General features: G+C 47.7%; 1 protein-coding gene across 1 annotated transcript in view; it reads right to left on the bottom strand.

Annotated features, from left to right (window-relative positions):
- Window positions 1–5261: 5261 nt before the first annotated feature.
- Window positions 5262–26680, bottom strand: part of LOC136515666 (uncharacterized) — a 34312-nt gene continuing 12893 nt past the window's right edge. The window contains 14 exon segments of the mRNA XM_066509197.1: window positions 5262–6327; window positions 6536–6874; window positions 6955–7137; window positions 7229–7483; window positions 13190–13946; window positions 14030–14151; window positions 14577–14693; window positions 15881–16348; window positions 16483–16897; window positions 17027–17346; window positions 17475–17534; window positions 17625–18185; window positions 18801–18998; window positions 20004–20174. Of these exon segments, the coding sequence (XP_066365294.1) occupies window positions 5575–6327; window positions 6536–6874; window positions 6955–7137; window positions 7229–7483; window positions 13190–13946; window positions 14030–14151; window positions 14577–14693; window positions 15881–16348; window positions 16483–16897; window positions 17027–17346; window positions 17475–17534; window positions 17625–18185; window positions 18801–18998; window positions 20004–20174 (4719 nt within the window). The 3' untranslated portion in view covers window positions 5262–5574.

The following is a 26680-nucleotide window of genomic DNA, read 5'->3' as shown; positions in this document are numbered from 1 at the left end:
AGGTAGAACCAATGCGAGTGCCACCCCTTATTGGATCTGGAGAGCTGGCAGGGCATGTACTCGAGCGCCCGCTGCCCCTGGAGGTGGATGTCCGTGCATCCCATCAACACCGGGGTCTCCTAGCCTCTCTCCTTCTTCTTGATCAAGGAGATGGAGAAGAAATATCTCCATAGCTCGAAGTGGGGCTCGATCCCTAGGTACCCCTCGCACATCGTAATGAAGGTTGCGATGTGCTGGATCCTATTGGGGTTCAAGTGCTGTAGCTCAATCTGATAGTGGTGCAGCAGACCCCGGAAGAACAAGTGGGGAGGAACCATGAGTCCACGCTCGTGGAAGGGCGTGAAGGAGATGACATAGCTGTCAGGCGGTGTCGACGCATCCTCATGCCCAGGCACAAGCCACTCTGTCGCATCGGTCCTCCTACAGAGAAGACCATGCTTGACGAGGCCCTCCATGTGCGCATGGGTAACATCAGAGTGGTACCATGAATCCATGGGGAATGGAGGCGGTTGCGGAGAAGCAAAGGTGGCGGCGGAGAAGCGGAAGCTACACATCTAGGGCTCTGGTGGTGGATTAGCAAGCATGATATATCCGAATGACGACGGCAGAGAAATAGAGAAGGTAAGGCTATGGTTTTGGTGTGTAGAAACATGAAGGAGGAGGCCGCTATTTATAGGATGGAGCGGGGTGAGAAAGCGAACCGTCGGCCTAGGTTCACACGCTCGCCGTGCCGCGTCACGTCACCTCCCTCCAAAGATCATGTGCACGCTATCTCTAGCCGCGCCCTCAAAGGACACGCCAGATGACAGTTCACCCGGTCAATGGGCCAAGAACCATCGTAGGTAAGGAGGGATACAGAGCTAAAAATGCTCCTATGGCCCATTCAGGACCAGGAGTTTGAAGGCTAGCCCACCGATGGGTTCACAGCCGTTGCGGGGCACCCTTAGAGCGAGGGGTGGAAAGGGATGGGCCCACTACCAGCCAGTACCTGGGTGCACGAGCGCTGTGGGCATCCCATCACATGTTCGAATCTTGGTCGGTTCCTAGTCCATGGGTTTTCCTCGAAGAAAGGCAACGAGCCCTTGGGACCGGCCAAACGGACCCAAGAACTATATGGATTGGCCGCCAAGAGTCTAGAGTCGGTCACCAGCTGACCCATGCCGAACCCCTATGAACAGGAAGCCGAGGCCCCACTCGGACTAGCCCATTAACAACCCACTGAGCACCATGTTTCGTCCATCGAGGAAAAACATGGCATGGCTCAGCCCCACCGTTTTATCGAAAAAAAACTCTTGAGGGATGACGATCACAAAGATGAGTCGACCCTCGACCAGACCCCTGCTACGTGTGGGGGCTCGAGGGAAGTTGGATTCGTATGGAGATCGAACATGCGATCGCAGTACGATGGCGGACCGATCATATCCTAGGGGATCGGAATCAAGAAAAATCTTTTTGACCTCCCGAATCCTACGGTTACGTGCCTCCAAGAAGACCGATCGCGACAAATGGGAATCACCATCCTACCAGGACATGTCATGGGCTACAAAAAGAAGGCCAAGGCCCTTAGAGTCCACCCGTCCGGAAAAGCCTCCAAAGGAGTATTCTACTCCTCCGCAGGCTCAGGGGTTACTGTCGGGTATCAATATTAGGGATACCCAAAGCAAGGAAGTTAGCGCCTATGCTGACTTCCCCAGATGGCTCAAGACATATTAAAAGGTCTTGCCCAAACCCTTGGGTGCCGGCTCCGTCTCGCTCGACCCCAAGGACATGGGTTCTGTCTCGCCTGACCCCTTGGGTGCGGGCTCTGTCTCGCCCAACCCCAAGGACACGGGTTCTATCTCGCCCAAGGTCATGGGCTCCATCTCGCCCGACCTTAAGGCCGCGGGCTCCATCTCGCCCAACCCTAAGGATGCGGGTTCCATCTCGCCCAAGGTCATGGGCGCCATCTCACCCGACCCCAAGGACGTGGGTTCCGTCTCGCCCAAGGTCGTGAGCTCCGTCTCACCCGACTCCTTGGGTACGGGCTCTGTCTCGCTCGACCCCAAGGATGTGAGTTCCATCTCGCCCAAGGCCACGGGCTCCGTCTCGCCCGACCCCTTGGGTGCAGGCTCCGTATCGCCCGACCCCAAGGACGCGGGTTCCGTCTCGCCCGACCCCTTGGGTGCGGGCTCTATCTCGCCCGACCCCATGGACGCGGGTTCTATCTTGCCCAAGGTCGTGGGCTCCGTCTCGCCCGACCTTAAGGCCACGAGCTCCGTCTCGCCCGACCACAAGGACGCGGGTTTCGTCTCGTCCAAGGTCGCGGGCTCCATCTTGCCTGACCCCAAGGACGTGGGTTCCATCTCGCCCAAGGTCACGGGCTCTGTCTCGCCCAAGGTCGTGGGCACTGTCTCGCCCGACCTTGAGGACGTGGGTTCCGTCTCGTCCGACGGGGACCCATACCACCGCCAATCACTCTAGGTCTAAGCGTATGGGCCTGGGTCAAAACTCTAACACCAGGGAAGAGGCTGGCACGCCTAGATGTAACCTGTGGGGATTCACATCAAGAACAGTGTCGAGCGTGTCGGTGCTGTTCTGCCTAATCCTCGTACGGACGTTGATAGGCGCGTTAGTTCACCACGATGTCTGCCAAGATGGAGTGGAACGTCATGATCGGCAGATGACGCCTGCGCATGACGCTAGTGATGAACAGGGCCGCAACATGGAGCTGTTCCTGTTGACATCTACAGGATCAGCGGGACCCGCATGAAGGAGAAGATGGACTCGGCAACCCTAGAAGCCTTCTTCTCTGTCTCGTTCTTCTCCTTTTCCTCCTCTGTAACCTGCGCTTTTCCTTTGCCTATAAAAGGGGAAGTAGGACGCCCCATGAAAGAGAGATCTGAACACAAGAGCACTACATGAGCACACGGCTGAGCGGCAAGCGAGCTCTCAGCACCTATTCACTCATTCCACCAGAGACATGGGATCCTCTCCCTCTCTCGCCTGTTTGTAACACGAGCAGCAGCGAACTAGACGTAGGGACGTTCCACCTGAACCAGTATAAATCCTTGTGTCCTCCGAGCACACCATCCGAGCCAGACGCGCAAATACAAATTTACTCGTCGGTGGTCCGAAAACATCGACAGTTATGGTCGCCAGATGAATGCGGCGTTGGACTTGTTCCTAGCGTCCAAAAAAAACGGTCGCAATGCATCCCCATCCACCCCTACTCGATGAGCCTGCGCGCACCCCGCCTGATGATCGATGCATAGCCCCGCGCTAGGAGCGACGACGGGGACGATGGGGAGTTCCTGAGGTGGATCCAGGAGCTCACGGCGAGGCAGCACCTGGGCGCGGGCCTTGTTCTGTCGGGCGCCGCTGCCACTACGGGCAGGCCACGCAACTGGCCTCATGCTGCCAACGACCGGACACCTCGCCTACCACCGACACCGACGCGGAGCCAGCTCACAGCGAGACCGCGGCGGTGCGGGCAGACCTCGCGCGGGGAGCAGCGCCGACGGACCTCGCGTTGGGCGACAAGCTAGGAGCTCGCATGCGGGGGTCGTGACAGCGGCGTCGGTGCATGGCAAGGCCGCTTTGGTGCCGGCGGACCTTGCGCGAACAGCGGCGAGCGGCACTAGCGAGGTTGCGGCTAAGTGAGCTGGGCGCTCCCGTGGGGGGAGGCTACCTGGTAAGGGTGGACATTCGGTTCCTCGGTTCAATTTCGGTTTGGTTTCTCGGGTATCGATAAAATTCGGTTCCTAGAAAATGGGAACCGATCGGTTCCAAAAAAATTTAGGAACCGAGCATTTCGGTTCTCGGTTATTTCGGTTCGGTTCCGGTTCTAACCGAACTCACCAAACTTTTTATGCACAGGTTGATACAAAAAAAAGGTTTTAAAGCAAATTTATGTAACACTACCTCTATTTTAGATGATAAAATTGATAAGAGAACAATAACAATATAATAACACAAATATATAGATAGTCAATACGAGACGTCACAAATAAATTGAACATAATCTTATAAAATACAAGTGAGTGAATTACAATTTATGTATTTCGGTTCTTTCGGTTAATTCGGTTATCTGAGAGTAGAAACCGAAATTTGTTCGGTTCTTTCGGTTCCTCATAAGGTTAAAGAACAGATTTTGTAGGTTCTAATTATTTCGGTTCGGTTCACGGTTAAAAATGCCCAGCTTATTACCAGGGCTGCAGGCAGGCTCAGGCCTGGCCCTGGGGCGGGGCGAGAGGGACAGACGTCCCAGCCCAGGGAGCCGATGGGCCCCTCCGCAGGTATGCGGTCACTAGTACGCAGTAGTATTCTGTCAGCCCAGTAAAAAACATACGCAGACGACGCAGCGGCGACTCCGCGGACGACGCGAGACTCTTCGACTGCGGCCTACGGGCACGCTCGGCGTCGAGAGCCAGGCAGGAGACAAGCGATCAGATTAGATAACTCCTCTCTTACATGTGGCTCCCACCCTGTTCTCTCGTTTTTTTTATCTACTTTATTTTGTGTTTCCTCGTAGCTGCTTCCCGAAGCATCATTAGGAAGTGATAACCCAGTGATTCAGATTTCAGAGACCCGGATGGACATCATTTGGGAATTGGTATTTGCAAACTACGATTTAACTGAATATTCAAATATTCAATCTGCTAGGCACTTGGTTCACAAAGATAGTGTATAATTATTTAATTTTCGTGAATTTTCTCTTTGTATAATTGTTTAATTTTTGATTAATTGTTTCTCTAAATTTTTTGAGGTAGTTTAGTATGTATACGAATTATTTCATATGAATATTGCTTTTGCATCTAGTTAACTGCTTATTAGTAATATTTTGTATATGTGTATATTAGCAATGAGCAGTAATAGTAGTATTATTATGTTTATATAAAAAGGCCTAAAATTTTACAGCTACAAGCCGCACGCAGGGACAGCGGCGAGCGGCGGCAAGCCACGAGCAGGGACGAGCTCAATATCCTGGAGTCTAGTCTTCTTGCTGCCGTTATACATTCTATGCAATAACGTTGACAGATTATTTCGTGGAGCTTTACGTGATCGCGTGGCGTGATTGCTGGGGCAAGCGCGTGAATAGATAGATCATCAGCATGTCGCGTCATATCCAATTTGAACAACCATGCTTATCTGTCGTGTTTTTGCTCTGTTTTCTGCGAGTGCGTGAATGGCAGGTGTTCCAAATCATCACAAAACATACATACAGCAAATCAGTGACCTATAATGACAAGGCAGCTAGTGCCTCACTTGCAAGACAGAAAAAAGGAACAAAAATACGGGGTGCATCTTCGTACAACAAAGTCTTGGACCAAACCAACTCGAAATTTAATTATTTGGGTACGGTAAAAAATTACAAGCATCCATTATAGCACGAGTGAGAGAACACCTGCCGGATGAAGCTGCAAAAATCCGACTTCTGCCGGCTTTTCCACTCAAACTGCTGTACATACAATCAGAAAAGTCTTCCATGGCATCATCGATGAGAATCCAAGTCGAAGGCTACATCCAAGCTTGACTGTCAAGATGCCGAACCAAAGAAAGCTGATACCCAATGCATCAAAAAGAAAAGGGAAATATTTACATGAGAGGAAGGTATGCCCCGCCATGGCCCTTCCTTAGGATCAGTGGGCCAGCATTGTCCGGGACTTTATCCAAAACTCTATTGCAAATGTCAAGGACATCAATGAAGCCTGTCGCCAGAGTTGCCAACTGCAGCCTCAGCCTCATGTCCCTTGTTCTACGCAGCAGGCTCCTGAATGATCTGCCAAGATGTTTCACCCACTCTGCAGGCAAGCCTCCAGGTGAAAGCCAGACAGAGAAGTGTGATTGCTCTCCCCTGGCTGCCACCTCCGCCCTGTAAAACCTTGCAAGCTCGAGAAGCATTGGTGGCTGCAGGGGCAGCACTGATACAAACTCAGCCACGAATTGCTCGATTAGATCCGGCTTTAGCATTTGATTCCAAAAGACTGGAGCCCATTCTATAGGTTGATTTATGTTGTATGCTTCAGCAACAATAAGAGCTTCCTGGAACCTAGATTGTTCCACAAAAATTCGCCGGGCATTGGTCTCCGAAAGACCAATCCACATAAGATCAGGTATTCGGATCTGAAGTGACAGAACAGAAGCACGGGCACAAGCACGATGTGTTCTTTGGCCAGCATCAATAGTTGAAAGAACCTCAGCTGTCTCTACAAGGTGATGCATAGCCTCAAGAAGCTCATCATTTCGCCGTTCCTTGTCATATCGAGATAACCAGCTGTTCATGTATTGCTCTGCACGCAATTCAAGGAGAGAAGCAGCCTCATGCTTCATGTCAAAGTGCTTGTATACCTGCATTAGACACAGACATGATGAGTATAAGGAAACAGAAGGTTAACATTCGTAGTGATAATGTCTATAATGATGATCTTTTGTGATTAATAAATGATTAAATTCTGCTTGGCAATGTGTTAAACCTACTTTTGAACCTACTGTGGGTTGTCAGATAGTAAATAGATTTGTAGTAGTAACAAGAGGTGGGGGATAGGGGAAGAGAGACCATAGAGAGAGCATCATCATCATTCGGGTTAAACTGTTTCAGTGATGTAATAACAGCCATCCTAAATCCTCGAACCGATGCAGGCGTCCCTGTGGCTGTGTCAGTGGCAGAGTACTTTTGAAGCAGCAACTCCAATTGGCCATTCTCTACAAGGATTGAAAGAATGAAGCTCAAGGAATGGAAATTGCTCACTCCAGTGATCAAGCGAGCTAAACAAGAAAAATCCCCCTCTGAAACATATGACTCCACTCTATTTGCTGCAAATGTGACGAGAACATCCACTCCATCAAGACAAGAAGATGACATGTAGAAGTGGTGCGACAATATTAGGAGTTCAACCTGCAATGACATTTCAAGACAATTTAAGATGCGGGAAAAAATGTTGAAAAGCAAAACAAGGGATCAGAAGATACACCAACCTCGCAAGCATGTGGTACTTCATGTCCAGTCATTACCAAACGCATCAAAGCATGGCCAATTTCTGATTCCGATGGACATAGTTTTGCCCACTTTAAGAAGTCACTTGATCTCCACAATAGAGGTGCAGGACCCTCTTCCTTTTGGGAATCCAAATAGCCTCCACGATGCGCGGCTAAAAGCCCCTGGATTGAAAGCATATCATGTAACATAGCAGTAGCACTGCAATATCACATACCCAAAAAGTGTACTGTTAAAACCTGAGAATGAACAGACCTTTAGAAACGAATCTGCTATAATTCTGGCAATGCTAGATGCAGGCATGATGTGTGTCTCCACCAGAAATTTCGCTTCATCAAAAGAATCCTGGGCTTTCAGGGAAAGCAACTGTAGAAGTTCAATTGGCTGTTTCTCAAATGCTTCAGAAAATGGGAGTCCCAGTAATTTAGCAGTTCGAACAATTGCTATTATTCTCCTAATAAGAGCTCGCCCACGGCCCTCACCACATTTCACAGCTAGTATCTCCATAACCTGAGATAAAACATCATTCTTATTTCTGGATCACAGTAACACTTATTAACAACATTTTAACATACATGGAGTGATGAGCATGGACAAAATCAATATCATTTGGATCAATGATTCAACTTGAAGCACTACCTCACACTATAGGTAATAAGGAACAAACATGTAATCAATATTCAATAACCAACCCCAGATCTAAGAATAACTGTGTCATGATCATGATCTACGAATCTCAAGCAGATAAGGCCTTGTTCGGTCAATCTGGAGGGGATGAGGGGGACTTTGACTTGTTTAACCAATAGTCGCAAAAAAAAGGCTTGTTTAACCAATAAGTTCACAGAAGTAATAAATGAAGTTGCTTTGCCTGATATCAGATTGGTTAGAACCAGTAGCTACCTAACACTTCACAAATAAGTTGCTTTGCCTGATATCAGATTGATCAGAACCAGTACCTACCTAGCACTTCACAGCCAAGTACATTTTCATGATACAGCCAGAACTACTTTGATGTACTAAGCAGCTTTGATGTAACAGAATATACAAATCAACCTGAGTTGCACCAACACTTCACAAAATGTAATGGATGCAAGTTTAAACACCAACATGGATTGCAAACCTATGGTAGAAGAGAATTATTGTATCACAGCACAAAATGTTTTTTTTTGTATGCTAACATCTTGACATAACATCATGAACTTTACAACTATAGTCACTAGCCAATAATTAACAGGAAAGGTGATGCGAGTGCTTTGGATAGAATTATTGTAAATTTGTTATCGCGCATAAAACATTGTAAGCCACATAAACTTGAGAAAATATTTCTTTACACATGTATCATTTAATCGCTGTTCTCACTTTCCGAGGATATGGTTACAATAATACAATGTTACTCCCTCCGTCCTAGTATACAAGGCGTAACTACCTCCGGTCCAAAGACCAAGGAACGTTTTTAATTCTCTCTCGTACTACTGCATGGATGCACGCGCGTCTAGATGGGAGAGAAAGAGAGCACGCTTTGTATTATAGGGCGTACCCAGTGCAGAGAGCTCCCGCTCTGTGCGGGGTCTGGGGAAGGGTGTCAGTGGCAAGCCTTACCCTTGCCTGTGCAATGCGAGGAGACCACAACTCGAACCTGGGACCTTCCGGTCACAGGCGGTAAGACTCTACCGCTTACACCAGGCCCGCCCTTCACGCTTTGTATTATAGGACGAATAAAAAGTGGTTATGCCTTGTATATTAGGACGGAGGGAGTATAATAGGGATAGTTTGTCATGTGCGGGCGCACATACGGCCGGCGCAAGAGGGCCCGCGACGTCCGCAGGGACGCCGAGCGTGCGGTCAGGACCCAGGAGGGGCAGGCGAGTGGCTAGGAGGAAAGATAGTTAGTTGTTTCATTGTTAGGCTAATCCTAGAATTAAGGAGAGCCTTCTCCATCTGTTAGGGAAGGGCCATATATTCTGTACGCTGGAACCAATTGAGATCAAGCAGAAAGTTATCCCTAAGCTCCCTATTTCTCTACAAGCCGACGGCAGAGGGGCATAACCTCGCCGGCGTGACGGACGGCGGCTACGAGCTACGTAGCCGAGGGCCGGCCAGTCAGGGGTACGAGGCCCTTGACAACCTGGTATCACGGTCTCGTCGATCCTCGCCCACGCGCTCCGATCACTCGTCCACCGCAGCCCCATACCCGCCGCCGCCGCCATCACCGCGAAGCTCCACCGCAGCCATGGCCGAACCCACCCTTGCCGACTTGCTCACTGCACTGAAGACCCTCAGCGCCGAGGTGTCCTCCCTGAAGTCCGACATGGCGGCCATGAAGGACAAGTCCTCGTCGTCATCGGACAACGACGGCGGCCGTCGCCCGGACGGGCAGCGCGATCAGGATCCGTTCTTCAAGCACAAAAAGTGGGATTTTCCCCGCTTTGATGGCACTGTCGATCCAATGCTCTTCATCAACAAATGCGAGTCGTATTTCCGCCACCATCGCACCATGGGGGAGGAACGCGTTCGGATGGCATCTTACCATCTGGACGACGTCGCACAGCTATGGTACAACCAGCTCGAAGAGGACGACGGCGCACCATCCTGGGGTCGGTTCAAGGACCTCCTCAACGAACGCTTCGGGCCGCCCCTCAGCTCCGCCCCGATGTTCGAGCTCTCCGAGTGCCGCCGTACCGGGACCGTCGACGAATACGCCAATCGCTTCCAAGCCCTCCTTCCCCGCGCCGGGCGGCTTGATGAGTCCCAACGGGTCCAACTCTTCACCGGTGGTCTCCTCCCGCCCCTGAGTCACGCGGTGCGCATCCATCATCCCGAGTCGCTCTCCGCCGCGATGAGTCTGGCGCGTCAGGTGGAGCTCATGGAGATCAACAAGTCCCCTCCGGCCCCGGTCCGGCCAGGCGCCCGTGGTCTGCTGCCGCCACCGCCGCCTCGTCCGGCCCTGCCTGCGCCGCCACAGCCGCTCGCCCTGCCCGCGCCCCCGGCGGGTGCCGAACAGGGTCGTCGCGAGGGCAACCAGCGGCGTCTCTCCACGGCGGAGCAGGCGGAACGTCGCCGCCTTGGCCTATGTTTTAACTGTGACGAAAAATATTCTCGTGGCCATAACAGGTTTTGCAAGCGGATCTTCTTCGTCGACGGTGTGAAGATTGATGACTCCGACGACACCGCTGCCGCAGGGGACAAGGAGGCTCCCTGTTTCTCGCTGCAGGCCGTGGCGGGCGTGTCCGTGGCAGACACCATGCAACTTGCCGTGCAGCTGGGGGCCGCCTCGCTCGTCGCGCTCCTTGACTCGGGCAGCACCCACAATTTCATCTCCGAGGAGGCCGCGCGGCGCTCCGGCCTGCCTCTTCGCCACTGTCCCCGTCTCACGGCCATGGTGGCCAATGGCGAGAAGATTGCCTGCGTAGGCGTCATCCGCGACGCGCCCCTGCTCATCGTCGGCGCCAGCTTCCCGGCGGAGCTCTTCGTCATGCCCCTGGCTGGGTACGACATCGTCCTGGGCACCAAGTGGCTCGGTGCGCTGGGACCCATCGTCTGGGACCTGGCCAACCGGCGCATGTCCTTCCAGCGCGGGGGCTGCACTGTCTCCTGGACTGGCGTGGCCACTGCGGCTGGCCCGGCTGTGCGCACCCTGGCGGCCGGCGAGCCTCTCCTGGAGGCCCTCCTCGACTCGTTCGCGGACGTGTTCGCCACTCCAGCCGGTCTTCCACCCAAGCGCGCCCACGACCACCGCATCTTGCTGAAGCCCGATGCGCAGCCGGTTGCCGTACGTCCCTATCGGTACCCGGCTGCCCATAAGGACGAGCTGGAGCGGCAGTGCGCGGCCATGATGGAACAGGGGATCGTCCGCCGCAGCGACTCGCCGTTCTCGTCGCCCGTCCTCCTTGTGAAGAAGCCAGACGGTTCATAGCGTTTCTGCGTCGACTACCGGGCCCTGAACGCCATGACCGTCAAGGACGCTTTCCCGATCCCGGTGGTCGACGAGCTGCTGGATGAGCTCAACGGCGCCAAGTTCTTCACCAAGCTCGACCTGAGGTCGGGATACCACCAGGTCCGCATGCGGCCCGAGGACATCCACAAGACGGCCTTTCGCACACATGAAGGCTTGTACGAGTTTCTGGTCATGGCGTTCGGCTTGTGCAACGCGCCGGCCACCTTCCAAGCCCTGATGAATGACGTCCTCCGGCCGTTTCTCCGCCGCTTCGTCCTGGTATTTTTTGATGATATCTTGGTTTACAGCAGCACATGGGCAGATCACCTGCGGCACCTGCGTGCGGTCCTCGATGAGCTTCGCCGCCACCAGCTCTTCGTCAAGCGCACCAAATGCTCCTTCGGTGCCACCGCCGTCGCGTACCTTGGCCACGTCATCTCCGCGGCGGGCGTCGCCATGGATCCGGCCAAGGTGCAGGCCATCCATGACTGGCCGACACCGCGCTCCGCCCGTGCTGTTCGCGGGTTCCTCAGACTCGCGGGATACTACCGCAAGTTCGTGCATAACTACGGCACGGTGGCCGCGGCCCTCACGGCGCTCCTCAAGAAGGATGGATTCGCTTGGGACGACGCCGCGGCCACAGCGTTCTCGGCGCTCAAGGCGGCGGTCACGTCGGCCCCCGTTCTTGCCATGCCCGACTTCGCCAAGATGTTCATCGTCGAGTGCGACGCGTCGACGGCGGGCTTCGGCGCCGTTCTGGTCCAGGAGGGACACCCGTTGGCCTACTTCAGCCGGCCAGTGGCGCCTCGCCACCGCGCCCTAGCCGCGTATGAACGCGAGCTTATTGGCCTGGTTCAGGCCGTCCGGCACTGGAGGCCCTACCTCTGGGGGCGCCGCTTCCTCGTCAAGACGGATCACTACAGCTTGAAGTACCTCCTCGACCAGCGCCTCGCCACGATCCCGCAGCACCACTGGGTCGGCAAGCTCTTAGGCTTCGACTTCTCAGTGGAGTACCGCTCCGGCGCCACGAACACGGTCGCCGACGCACTCTCCCGCCGCGACATCGAGGACGGCGAGCTGCTGGCCATCTCGGCGCCCCGGTTCGACTTCATCGAGCGCCTTCGACACGCCCAGGCCACGGACCCCGCGCTGGTCGCCATCCACGACGAGCTCCGAGCGGGCACCCGCGCGGCGCCGTGGGCCATCACCGACGGCATGGTCGCCCTCGCGGGCCGCCTCTACATCCCCTCGGCGTCGCCGCTTCTCCAGGAGATCCTGGCCGCGGTCCACGAGGACGGCCACGAGGGCATCCACCGCACACTGCACCGCCTCCGGCGTGATTTCCATTTTCCCAACATGAAACGTTTGGTGCAGGAGTTTGTGAAGGCGTGTGCCACTCAAGCCCTGGTTCGTCGGGCCGTACCGCGTGGTGGAGATCATCAACGCTGCGGCTGTTTGGCTAGAGCTGCCTCCGGGGGCCCGTCTCCATGATGTGTTCCACGTCGGGGTGCTCAAGAAATTCGTCGGCACGCCGCCCTCAACGCCCCCCACACTGCCGGCCACCCACAACGGCGCTGTGATGCCGGTGCCCGACAAGATCACTGATGCCCGGCTGGCGCGAGGAGTGCGTCAGGTGCTGGTCCAGTGGAAGGATGAACCGGCCGCGTCCGCAAGCTGGGAGGACTTCGACGACTTCCGTGCTCGGTTCCCTGATTTTCAGCTCGAGGACGAGCTGGTCTTCGACGGCGGGAGAGATGTCATGTGCGGGCGCACATACGGCCGGCGCAGGAGGGCCCGCGACGTCCGCAGGGACGCCGAGCGTGCGGTCAGGACCCAGGAGGGGCAGGCGAGTGGCTAGGAGGAAAGATAGTTAGTTGTTTCATTGTTAGGCTAATCCTAGAATTAAGGAGAGCCTTCTCCATCTGTTAGGGAAGGGCCATATATTCTGTACGCTGGAACCAATTGAGATCAAGCAGAAAGTTATCCCTAAGCTCCCTATTTCTCTACAAGCCGACGGCAGAGGGGCATAACCTCGCCGGCGTGACGGACGGCGGCTACGAGCTACGTAGCCGAGGGCCGGCCAGTCAGGGGTACGAGGCCCTTGACATAGTTCTATCTAGATAATTGTTGAACAACACCCCAGAATAACCCGCACCACCTGGAAGAAGTGGCAAAAGCATTCCATTATTTTGGTGTAACTACTCATGTAAAAATGGAAATTTCCAGGTGCTCACAGTTTCTAACAGAATCATGTCATAAAATGAATAGATAAATAACCAGACCTGTGATGGGCTAATCATATCGCAGCTATTTGCTACTTCCAGTGACTGAAGTATCGAAAGAGCCTGTGTGTCAAAGCATAACAGACTGATCTCTCCACTACTGCTGCTATTGGCAATTCTTAAAGCAACATCAACAAGGACAAGTTCTTCAGGAATATATGATGGAGACAGCTTTTGTTGGAGTTGCTTAGCAGCAGTTATTTGCCCAAATTCCAGTAAGGAGAGCACAGCCTTCTCCATATCTACAGGCCTAACATTTTGTTCCCAGCCAGATAAAGATGCTTCCATTTTTGCAAATTCCTCTTCAGAAAGTAAATTTCTAGGTTGTTCTCCAATCTTTGAACTATGAAAACTGTTAGAATTGTTATCCAGCTCGTTAGTTCTACTTTCAATATTGTCATTGGCCCCTCGTCTAAGTGGTGAACTTGTTTTCACCCTTCGCTTTGCTCTCGTGTTATTTATTGTTGTTGAAGATGCTTCGCTGTTAGACTCAAAGAGTTGCACATGTTGGCTTGATAAACTGTCCCGTGTGCCATTCCTTTCTGTAACTTTCATGTGCGGCGAGCTCATATTACTGTCTATTTTTGTGATGACATCAGCAGTCTGTTCTATAATACTGCTACTGTTTCCAACAGCTATGTTTTGAGCAACAGCAGAAGTCGCAAATTCACCATCAGCCTTAGATTGACTCTCTGACTCAACAGCCAAGAGCCACACCCTAGTCTCAATTTCCCGCAAAAGATGAAGAGGATAGACCCTGCAAAAAGGGAAGTGCTAATCGGCAAGGAGATGATAAGATTGAGCACAATGTGAACATAAATAAGGAAAAATGAAGCTTACGGAGGGGATTTAGTCATAGTTCCACTTAGCCATTGTAGAGAGAGCAATAGTATTTCATGAAGCTCTTGTGCTGGTATCTCTTTTCCTACTGCTTCGGCATGCTTAAGGAAAAATAATCCAGCCTGCATGTACAGCGAATGAACATACAATTTAGTGATTTACAAGGATAAGGGAAAACAAATACTCCCTCCATTTCATAATACAAGGCGTTTAGGATCTGAGGCAGTTTTTTTTTTAAACAAGGCATACTACATTCTCCAAGCATGCATCTATGAGTGTTCCTAATATGCCCTTATTATTGGGTTAGCTTTCAATGGAACTGAAAAGCTGCTAGCAATAAACGTGGTCTAACAAATAATGCAAGCAAGATTTTCTCCACACATGCAGCAGCTAGATGGCATTGATCATTTCATGTTTGTTTCTTTGGTAGAAAGAGGAAGGCTACTCTCATCTTAATGCCTCCTTAATAAATGTGCATAGAACTAGGACACCTTGCATTCAAATGGAGCACAGCATTTCTGTGCATTTTACTTATCGAAAAGAATACCTTAAAAGGAGGGAAAGAATATCTCATAAAGAGAGATTGGCAGTGACCCCACAAGGCTGCACGTTCTTGTGGGATATCCCAAAGAAACTCCTTCCATTCAGCAACCATGGCTTCTGCCTACACATGTCCCGCAGATGGATGTCAGCATAACATAAGAAGGCCATACTGAGAATGTCAAAATGCAGTGATGAATGTTCATTATGTAATCCACAATTGGTTCATGGTGATTAAAAAGATGGTTTTGGGGGTATACGGACGATACATCACTCCGTAGCTGCACATGATTGACCTGACCCACTGTAAAATCCTTACTGTACACCAATGGCAATGTAGTATAGTGATCATGGTTGGTTGTGATTCTGTTTTTTCCCCATTATTGTGCATGCAAAACTCATGTCAAGACAAAAATGGAACATCTATTTTTTGTTAAATAAAATAGTTTATTAAATATCAGGTGGACAAGATTATATTGGTGCACATACACGCAAACTAATCTCATCCATTAAATTGAATCTGAACCAGGGAATCCATTCATGATGTGTTCACTTTTTAACTGGACGAAATCCAACTGAGCCTAAATCTGCATAAGAATAAGATAGACAAGGGGATTTCCTGCTCACTCAGGCCATTCAGATTGCATCCATGCGATGAGATTTGATTTGTGCATATGTGCACCAATGTACTCATGTTTACATGATGCTTCCCCAAGTAGTTAGTGATATTTATAATTTCTATATATATCCAACAAACTTATGTTTCACAAATTGCCAGCAAGGGTGGCAACAGTGCTTCCAGTGGATGGCCATAGCACTGAGGAAGCAGAATTTGTGTGATGCGAATAGTGGGCGAGCGTGCAGCAGGGGAGGGCAGCGGCATGGTTGTCATTGTGATGGATCTTTATGTTCAATTTGGGAATGTTATTAGAAAATTTACACATTGGACTAATTTATGGCATGAAGAGCAATTATGATGTTCCATGGGCCCCTCCGTCCCAAAAAGAATGCAATTCTAGCTTTGCCCTAAATCAAACCATCTTAAGTTTGACCAAACGTATACAAAAAATACTGATATTTATGATACCAAAAAAGTATTGGAACATATTTTCATAGTATACCTATTTGGAGTCACAAATGTTGATACTATTTTCTGTAAACATAGTCAAATTTAAGATAGTTTGGCATAGGCCAAAACCTAGTAAGACAAGATGTGTCAGAAAAAGTGATCAGGTGTACAAGTTGAAACTCGTAATTTAATTTGTATAGATATAGATGGACTATACAGAAATTAAGGGGGAAGCCACATACCTGTGATTCAGTGACATGGTCAAGAGTAGACTCCCAAGCTATGCCACTTGACTCCAGTTGTCTTGCCCAAGTTCGAGCCTGCTCCCATTGACCGTCCTTTTCTAATGATGTCAAAAGAGAAGCATCATCCATCAAATCATTCCAGTTGTAGATATCACCATCTTTACACAAAGAAGGTTCAGACAGATTAATCTTCCAATATCTTCGGCTAAAGTAAGATGATGAAGTGCCACCATCGGCGAAGTCCACTGCTGAAAGAAGCTGCAGTAAACACCTCTTCTCATAAATTGATGGACAGGTTGAGAGGACAGCATCTGCAGCTTTTACAGCTGTAACGGCCACCCATTCTGCTATAACTGACACTTCTTTGGAAGAGTTTAGTTGAGTATGAGAGGCTTCATCTTTTATTCTTGTTGAAAACGATGCCAAATGTGCAGAAGCCTCGGACAGACGCATTTGAGAAAATGCCTTTCAAGGGTAACACAGAAGTGCTCAAATTAGTTGAATATTACTTGCAAATTAAATCATGATGCATTGACACTCAGTTCTCCTGCATGTTCGAGAAAAAAAACCCACAAACTAAATAAACTATTACTACTAACCTGGAGAGTACGGATGAAGGAAAGAAGGGAGCAGGAAGGCAAAAACATTTCAAAAGCTCTAAGTAATGGTAGAAACAGTTGTTGTTCACAAAGCACTGCTACCATGTTTGATAAAGATGCAAGCCTTTCATCAATATCAACAGAGATTGGCTTTCCTCCTTCCTGATGATCATCAATATTTGTAGGATTGGAAGTTGCAGCAGAATCTGGCCCACATGTGCTATCTAGTGAGAAACATATTGTGAGCTTTTCCTGTGAGGCTTCCAGGAACCGTCTTCGCTTTGGATTCTTCCTGTTGTAACGAAATTCAACATTTCTGCCAGAACTTGGCAATTTATTTGTGGCCTCAACAGCAGATCCAACATTCTTTGCTATTTTCGAAGAAACATCATCCACCTTGATCGACGACATCTCCCTTAAGATGAGCAACATGCAACAAACACGAAGGCAACAAAATTACACAGTAGAACAATGAAGCATGTGAAATATTGTTAGCAAAAAAAAAAAAAAAAAAAAAAAAATCATACTATGCTCAAGTTATTACCTTGCGGCTGTAATCTCAAGCCAAACACTTAAGCATGAGAGAGGAGTTACATCTGGAAAGCATGAAGCAATCATGGCAAGCAAAGACCACTGCATTTGTTTTGCTTTAATCAGGAGTGCCTCCCCAGGGTTTTTTTGCTTTTCACAGACTCCAAGAATGCAGAAAAGTTCCATGGGATTATTGCCATCAACAGCAGAGAAAGATGAATAACTGCTTCCTGAAGGTATATTACCAGATGCTTTCCTTCTAAGTGACATCATATTTTTCAGAACAGTCAGTATGTGAGTCCTCAATCTTGAATCCCTGATCTCTTTGGCTGCCTGAACAGTGAACAGAACACCAACAGCAATAAATTACTATGTGGTATTTGCAACTAAAGTTATGTGGTACAAACAACAACAACAAAGCCTTTTAAAGTTATGTGGTACAAAGATATATAAAAAATTACCACTTCAATAACAACTTCAATAGGAAATCCAGCTATCTGAGCTTCTGTTAAAAAGCCAACCTGCCAAAATGACAATTACAATCAGTGTGGGAATTTATCTAAATAACCAAAAAAAAACCATAGCAACCAAGAGAAGAAAAAAATTAATACCCAATCATTGTCATTGGCCAGTAAAGCAAGATATTTTGTACTTAGTGGGAGATGGTGTGCCTGACAGAATTCAGTAACCAAATTCCAGTGTTGACTTGCTTCATTCTGTTGCGATCTGTAAAGAGCCGCATTACCAACACCAGTTAAAAGCCAAAATCCACAAGTTTTATCTTCCTCCAACGATGGCAAACTTGCTTTTTCAAGGTGCTGCAGAATAGCAATAAGAGGATGTTGTGGCTGTTCCTTCTTGGGAGCCATTGAGGTTTGAGTCTGCTCCAAAACATGCAGATGATCAGATTGGACATAATCTTCAGCTAGTGCTCGAGCTAGAGCAGGAGCTATGCCAGCTCCATGGGACTGCACATGAAGCTCTGGGGCCCTTTGTGAAGATAGATCAGCATGTTTATTTTCTCGAACTGACTTATAGTAGGAAGAGATGCGTCGTAGTGCAGCAATATCTAAACGAAGCATGTTGGCACAGTGACCACAAAGTTCCAACAAGAATATACAGGAAGCAACTAGAGTCAAGTCCTCAAAGTTTGTAATAGCTAGTGGAGCCACCTGTTTTGGAGAAGAGAAAAATGATAAGAAAGTGACACACATAAAGAGCCAAAGCATCAGCCTGCCACCTTCATATAAATTTATGACGCTTCAGACATTACGAATACTACTCAACAGGCAATATATTGGTAAATATTATGACAATATTGTATAAGGGAATAATTTTATGAATAAAATATTAGTATCACTTTTACTCAGTTCATCACATATTTACTAATATATGGATAATCGAAGTTCAAAACATTTGAAGAAACATTGCCCAATGCAACATAATTTATTTACAGAGTAAGTGAAGAAATGAGAAGTGTATTCCTAAATTAAAAAAATGTACAAAAATTTATGAGGTTAGTATGATTATGAGTGCTATGGTTCTCCATATTGTATCAAATTCAGAAGTGGAACTAAACCTTGTCATCATTTCCAGGAAAATAACTGGGATACTGCCACTTGGTAAGTCGCAAATGGACAATATATGCTATGGACAAATTTGTATGACTATCGGTAAAGCGGAACTCAGTATTTCAGTAATGCTTCAGATGCAATGCAGAAACTTGATGGATACTGACAGCATGAACAGTCATTGGGTATAAAATCAATTCAGGTGAATGGACATACCGATATAAGAATTGATCGTTCAGCTTGACTTAGAGGAGCAAGCATCAATTGTACATCTGCTTGAACATTAGACTGTGCGGATATCACTTGACGTGCACTAGCTGATTTCAACTGTGAAGCCCTCTTAGCAATAAGATGCCTGAAAGCAGCTAGGGCTCGACCACGGTGCAAATGGTGTTCCACTCTCACATCTTTCTCCTGAAGAGAGGAATAATGAAAATGCTAGTTTAGACAGGAAGGTCACGATACTATTTTTTTTAAAACAAAAGGTCACAATACTATAGCACAACACAAGTCAGGGAGAAGTCGGGCATAAACTTGTAGGATTTATTAGCTTCAGGAAAAGGTTAGGTGAGAGGAGTTTAAGATTAGGGAGATTGGTGTTTTTGCCCCTACTTGGAAGGTCAATTATGATTTTACCCTCGTCTTTTCAACTTTGCGATTTTACCCTCATTTTTTAATCATGAATCTGAAGCCACTGTTTGCCCTGGTTCTAGACTCTGTTAACCGAAGGACGAATAAATGAATTAAATAAAAAGAATAAGTGCAAAAAAAAAAAAATTAAAAGATAACCCCTGACCTCATCCTAACCCTCCAAGCTTCCACCGATGGTTGATTAACCATGTACAACTTGTTGAACTTTGCTTAGATTTGAAATATTTGCAATTTTATTATGTAAAAATTCTTTCAAAATGCTGTCCAAATATTTGATGCCGAAATAGAGGTTAAAATCAGAGAGTACTCAAAAACCTAGGGGCAAATTCACATGGGAAAAGTAGTCTTTTGTAGCTGAACTGACACCGTTAACTCCTCTAAACAGAGCAGGTTAAACTCTGCATTCGTTTTGAAAAGGCAGGGGCAAAATTGCAAGGTTAAATAAATGAGTGCAAAATCACACTTAAACTTCAAAATGGGGGTAAGAACACAAGAGCCCCTTAAGCTTATGCTCATCCACTGTAGGCAGGCTTATGACATATGCATAAGGCATCAAGAAGCCAAGACATTTGGAGGAGCTTCATGGCCTTAACTCTAATACAGTTCTGCATTCTCCATTGTTGTCCTAGTACACATATTAGCATATATCCAAGACAATCTAGAGCTAAGTATTCGACTTTTAACAGATAACAGTATAACATGTAAAGAAGCTGATGTGAGATACAAAAACAAAGAAAAGAGATTCCAAGATGAGCAAGATTAATGTACCTCAAGGGAAGAATATAATTCTTCTTCGACACTTTTTTGGATCGATGCTTCTAAGGACAATGCACTGGCTTCAGTATATCCAGTGGAATTGTATATATAATCGGTGACATTGTGAGTGAATAACTCTTCAGGTGATGGGACATTTGATAGAAGTTGCATTCCAAAAGGGCCCTGACAATAGATTATGGTGAAGAAGAAAAGTGTAAAGGATTATCCCTGCTACAAATACAACTGGACAATAAACATGTGCACATATACAAATTAAGACAAAACTAGAAGTGAAGTAATTCTCCTGCACATTCAAGGAAAAAGAAAGAAAAAAAGTGAAGTTAGCCTAGAAATTCAAACACTAATATGGTTTCCTTCATGGTTAGCCAATAATTTTTACAACTGAATAGGTCAATAGAATGCATTTGATTGCACATAATGGAAGGGGGATATATTGTGTTGTCAGGCTTGTCCCAACTATCCTTCAAAATATGGTTAGATAACCACCGTGACAACATTTAGTCATTTACAACAATTTACATAACCAAATCACCACATCACGCCACATGCCAGAATTAGTGAACGATTAGATTATACATTTAAGAGTTAGCTGGAGTATCCTCTTTGCCTAAGCAAACTTCACAATTAAAATCCATATAATTTCAATATTTGCAGAGGAAGATTTTGCATGAACTTGTGCAGCGCCTATGTTGTCTCAACATAGCAGGTCCCAAGCCCTGGTAAAGGAGGAGGGTTGTGATAGGCGTGGCGAGCCAACATTAAATCTAGCCATTTTAATGGAGATGAAACCCGAAAGAAAACCGTTGGGGCGTAACCCTCTTAGCGACGCGCCATATCGGAACCCGAGTATGGTGTTAAATGGGCAAGGGCCGGGTCGGCACTCCCTTGGTGATGCGCCGTGTCGCGGTCTGGGCATGGTGTCAAGTGAGCAAGGATCGGGTCGTCGCTTCCTTAGTGGCGCGCTACATCGGCGCCAGGGTGTAGTGAAAAATGAGTAAGGGTCTTCACACCTGAGTCGACGGGTGCAAAAGGTAAGGAAGCTAGTCGAACCAACTAGGATCCGTTTAGGTAGTTGGAATGTAGGGTCGCTTACAGGTAAGTTTAGAGAATTAGTTGATACCGCGACTAGGAGGCGTGTAAATATATTATGCGTTCAAGAGACTAAATGGAAGGGTCAAAAGGCGAAGGAGGTGGACAATACAGGTTTCAAGCTTTGGTACACAGGGACAATCGCGAATAGAAATGGAGTAGGAGTTTTGATTGATAAGAGCCTCAAGAATGGTGTGGTGGGAGTGAGAAGGCAAGGAGATATGATTATCTTAGTCAAGCTTGTCGTTGATGATATGGTCTTGAACGTAATTAGCGCGTATGCCCCCCAAGTAGGCATCGACGAGAGTGCTAAGAGACAGTTCTAGGAAGACTTAGATGGCCTGATTAGAGCTGTACCTAGTAGTGAGAAGCTTTTTATAGGAGATCTTAATGTACATGTAGGTACTACAAGCGCAGATTTCGAGACAGTTCATGGAGGTTTTGGGTATGGTAGTAGGAATCAGGAGGGGGAGGAAGTTCTGGACTTCGCGGTAGCTTTTGACCTGATGATAGCCAACACTTTCTTTAGAAAGAGAGAAACTGATCTAGTGACCTTCAGTAGCGGACAACACTCTAGCCAGATTGATTTTGTCCTCGCAAGAAGAACGGGAAAACGAGTATGATTGGGTTGCAATGTGATACCAGGGGAGTGTGTTGTTTCTCAACATAAGCTTTTGGTGGCAAACTTTCATTTTCAGGTGTGTGGCCGTAGGGATAAACAAGCTAAGATTGAAAGAACAAACTGGTGGAAACTGAAAGGGGAGACGTCAGAGGTATTCAGGGAAAGGGTTATCAAAGAGGGCTCTTGGAAGGAAGAAGAGAACCTAAACAACATGTGGGAGAAGATGGCAACCAACATTCGGAAGGTGGCCTCAGAGGTGTGTGGAGTAAACAAAGGAAGTGGAGGCGAGGCTAAAGATAATTGGTGGTGGAATGAGGAAGTCCAAAGGGCTAATAAGGATAAGAAAGAATGCTATAGACGCTTGTACCATGACAGGAGTGTGGACAACATAGAGAAGTACAAGGTGGCAAAGAAGACTGCAGAGCGAGCTGTAAGTGTGGCAAAGGGTAGAGCGTACAAGGATCTTTACAAACATTTGAGTACAAAGGAAGGAGACAATGATATTTATAGGATGACTAGGGTTCGTGAGAGAAAGACAAGGGACTTCAACTAAGTTAAGTGCATTAAGGATGAAATGGAGCATCTCTTGGTGAAGGAGGATGAGATCCGACATCGATGGCAAGAGTATTTTGACTAAATTGTTCAATGGTGAGAATACGGACACAGTCCTTTCAGTTGGATGACTCTTTTGATGACACCAATAGGCGCTTTGTGCAAAGAATCCAAGAATCTGATGTCAGAGAGACGTTGAAAAGGATGAAAGGAGGTAAGGCGATGGGACCAGATGGTATCCCAATCGAGGTGTGGAGATGCCTCGGGGACATAGCCATAGTATGGCTAACCAAGCTGTTCAACCATATTTTTCAATCGAACAAGATGCCTGACGAGTGAAGGAGAAGTATATTAGTACCGATCTACAAGAATAAATGGATATTCAAAGTTGTACCAATTACCGGGGAATTAAGTTGATGAGCCATACTATGCAGCTATGGGAGAGAGTTATCGAGCATCGCTTGAGAGCAATAACGCAGGTCTCTATGAATCAATTTGGTTTCATGCCCGAAAGGTCAACCATGGAAGCCATTTTCTTAATAAGACAAGTTATGGAGCGGTATATGGAGAAGAAGAAGGACCTACGCATGGTTTTTATTGACTTGGAGAAGGCTTATGATAAAATACCAAGGAATGTTATGTGGTGGGCTTTGGACAAATATAAAGTCCCAACGAAGTACGTCGGGCTCATTAAGGACATGTACAACAATGTTGTGACTAGTGTTCGAACAAGTGATGGAGACACGGATGACTTCCCGATTAGGATAGGACTACATCAAAGGTCAACTTTGAGCCCTTATCTGTTTGCCTTAGTGATGGATGAGGTCACAAGGAACATACAAGAGAACATCCAATGGTGTATGCTTTTCGCGGACGATGTAGTGCTAGTTGATGAAAGCCAGAGAGGAGTGATTTAGAAACTGGAGTTATGACGGGAGACTTTGGAGTCCAAAGGTTTTAGACTCAGTAGAATTAAAACTGAGTATATGAGATGTGACTTCGGCACTATTACTCGGGAGGAGGAAGATATTAGTTTGGAATGTCAAGTAGGGCCTAGGAAGGATACATTTCGATATTTAGGATCAATGCTACAGAGAGACGGGGATATTGATAAAGATGTTAGCCATAGAATCAAAGCAGGGTGGATGAAGTGGCGCCAAGCATCTGGTGTCCTATGTGACAAAAGGGTACCACAGAAGTTAAAAGGCAAGTTTTATAGGACGGCGATTAGACCTGCTATGTTGTATGGTGCAGAATGTTAGCCTACGAAAAGACGACATGTTCAACATATAAGTGTCGCGGAAATGCGTATGTTGCGTTGGATTTGCGGTCATACAAGAAGGGATCGAGTTCGGAACGATGATATACGTGATAGATTAGGGGTAGCACCAATTGAAAGAAAAGCTTTGTCCAACACCGGTTGAGATGTTTGGACATGTCCAACGGAGACCTCCAGAGGCTACCAGTGCGTAGTGGAATCCTAAGCTAGGATAGTAACGTGAAGAGAGACAGAGGAAGACCGAAGTTGACTTGGGTAGAGGCAATAAAAGGAGACTTGAAAGGATGGAATATAACCAAAGACTTAGCCTTAGATAGGAGTGCTTGGAAAACAGCTATTCACGTGCCTGAACCTTGATTGCTTCTGCTGGGTTTCAACTCTAGCCTATCCCCAACTTGTTTGGGACTTAAAGGCTTTGTTGTTGTTGTTGTTGTGCCGAGCTCTAGATATACTACATGAAGCAAGAGTATTTTCTAATGACTCAAGAACTCTCATGGTTTGAGAGTTTCAGCTAGAGTTGCTTTATGGGACACACATGAGAGCTTGTGTATCATTATATTAAGAAGAAAATGGGGTAAGAACCCAGTACTGCAACCTGCTCTTATCTCCTGGTGCCAAGTGAGGTAAAAAGGTTGCTTTGTATGGGATTATTTACCTTTTTTCTCTACTAGTATAAAGATATGCAGCTCTCCTGTGTGTTTGAGAAAAAAAAATGTATTTTACCATTTAGGCATTTACCAAAACTTCTTACTATACAGCTTAGAATATGTCTCGATATGGTTGATTTTTGTCAAATGCCATAAGGAAATCAGGAATAAAATCATTTCCGTTCTTGGAGGACTTTGGTGAGGACCTTGGACGATCCAGGCCCATATAAAGCAAAATCAAGATTGGGGAAGAAAAAACATGCAGTGTTTGTATCCATATTCCACCAAGGTACTTTGGAATATGCTAATAGGTCATTTCCCAGAAGAATATTAGGAACCTTAACCACGTGTGAGAAGAACCAATGATTTTTGTAAAAAAATCTTATATGCACTTGTATTCATGTAACTATTCCTATCCGTTAGCCCACATGTTTCTCCACATCAATCCAAAAACTCTCAGCCCAACTCGGCAACTCATCAGCCCAAGAGGCTAACAGACCAAAGTCGCACGTTCCACTGTTCCAGCCCCCCAGAGTTGGCCCGTTCCCCATTCCTCAACCTAACCTAGATACACCGTATGCGACACTGCGACAACAGCAAATGGTGGCAAGCGGCAGGCAGCAGCGTGACGGGTGGGCGGTTCAGCGTCGGAGGCTCACATGCTTGTGCCTGCGCGGGCTGAGGTGATACGGCACTGGCCGCTGTCGAGGAGCGAAGGAAGGACAGACAATGAGGCGGTGTCATGGTGACTGGTGAACAGTGGAGCTGCATCAGTTAGTCATCTGGCAAGTCTACGACAAGAGAAAGCAGGCAATGCCGATGGCCGCACAGGCAAGGCAAGGTATGCACATTGCACTCCATGTGTTTGATGAAAATTTCAAACTCAAGTCTTTTTTATGTTATTGTAATTTCCTTTCCTATTTTGTAAAGTCTTAACTATGAGATATTTCTATTATGCAAGTTGTCAACGTATTGTACTTTGGTTACTATTATGGATTTATGGTCATTGCCACACTTTTGGTTATTCTTATGGTCTTGTGATCCTATATATATTGCATTTGCACTGCACAGATTTTTTACAATGAATACCAAGGTGCAAATTCCTGGCTACAGCATAGCCCATCTCTTCTGCCACTGGATTGGGTGTACGCCTCCTGGCTGCCACTCCCAATGGTACCTCCCTCAAGCAGCCACCTCCCTCCCTCTCTCCTAATTCTCCCCCAAATCCACATGGTAATCTAGAAGCATAACACTCTAGCTTTGTGTTAAGAGAGGGAAGTACATAATCCTTTATGGAAGGTACTCACACAACCTGCGAGCACCGAGTTTAGACCAGGAGGGCAGCCTGTGACCTCAAGGCTCTACCAACTGAGTTATAACTGAGTTATAGCTGAAAGTAGATATGGCACAGGGAATAGTAGATTGATTCAATGTGTACAAGAGGGTACAATATATATAGGCAAGGATCACGGTAGGGTTTATAGAACACCCAATCAACGGAGATCCTTACCTAATCAGAGACATCAACTACCATAATACCCTGAGGTAGCCCAGCCACCAGGCGTGGGCTCCAAGGCCCATGGCCAGCCCTATAGGCGCTAGTCTAACACGCCCCCGCAGTCTGATCGTCAGCCACTCTGCACGTTCAGACTGGACCTGAACTCCGTGAACACCGAAGAGGGAAGTCCCTTAGTGAGGATGTCCGCATATTGTGAAGAGGTTGGAACATGCAGGACACGAAGATCACCAATAGCAACTCGCTCCCGGACGAAGTGAAGATCGATCTCAGTGTGTTTAGTGCACTGATGTTGGACCGGGTTAGGAGGACATGTAAACTGCACTTATGTTGTCACAATACACCAGTGTGGCACGCCGGAGAGGAGCATGCAGCTCCAAGAGAAGCTGGCGCAGCCAGGTGGCCTCAGCGACTCCATTAGCCACCGCGCGATACTCGGCTTCAGCGCTAGATCTTGACACCGTGTTTTGGCGCTTGGAGGACCAAGAAATGAGATTGTCGCCAAGAAACACAGCATAGCCCGAGGTGGACTTGCGGGTGTCCGGACAACCAGCCCAATCAGCGTCAGTGTAGACAACAAGATCAGTCGAAGTAGACGGTCGCAGCAGGAGACCAAGGTGAAGAGTGCCTCGAACGTAGCGCAGAATCCGCTTGAGAGCCGCGAGGTGAGGCTCACGGGGTCGTGCATATGAAGGCAGACTTGCTGCACAGCGTATGCAATATCTGGCCGGGTGAACGTCAAGTATTGTAGGGCTCCAGCAAGACTGCGAAAATCTGAGGCGTCAGACACAGGTGCGCCATCGGCTGCAGCAACCTTCGGATTAGTGTCAACTGGAGTGGAGCACGGCTTGCACTCTGCCATCCCGGTGCGATCAAGAATATCCAGCATGTACTGCCGCTGAGAAAGGAGTCCATCACCGCATCGTTGAACATGCATACCGAGGAAGGTGATGCAATTCACCA

This window comes from Miscanthus floridulus, chromosome 2, assembly GCF_019320115.1.
Source record: "Miscanthus floridulus cultivar M001 chromosome 2, ASM1932011v1, whole genome shotgun sequence".
NCBI lineage: Eukaryota > Viridiplantae > Streptophyta > Magnoliopsida > Poales > Poaceae > Miscanthus > Miscanthus floridulus.
Note: the sequence above shows the minus strand (reverse complement) of the source record. Positions and strands in the feature narration are given on the sequence as shown.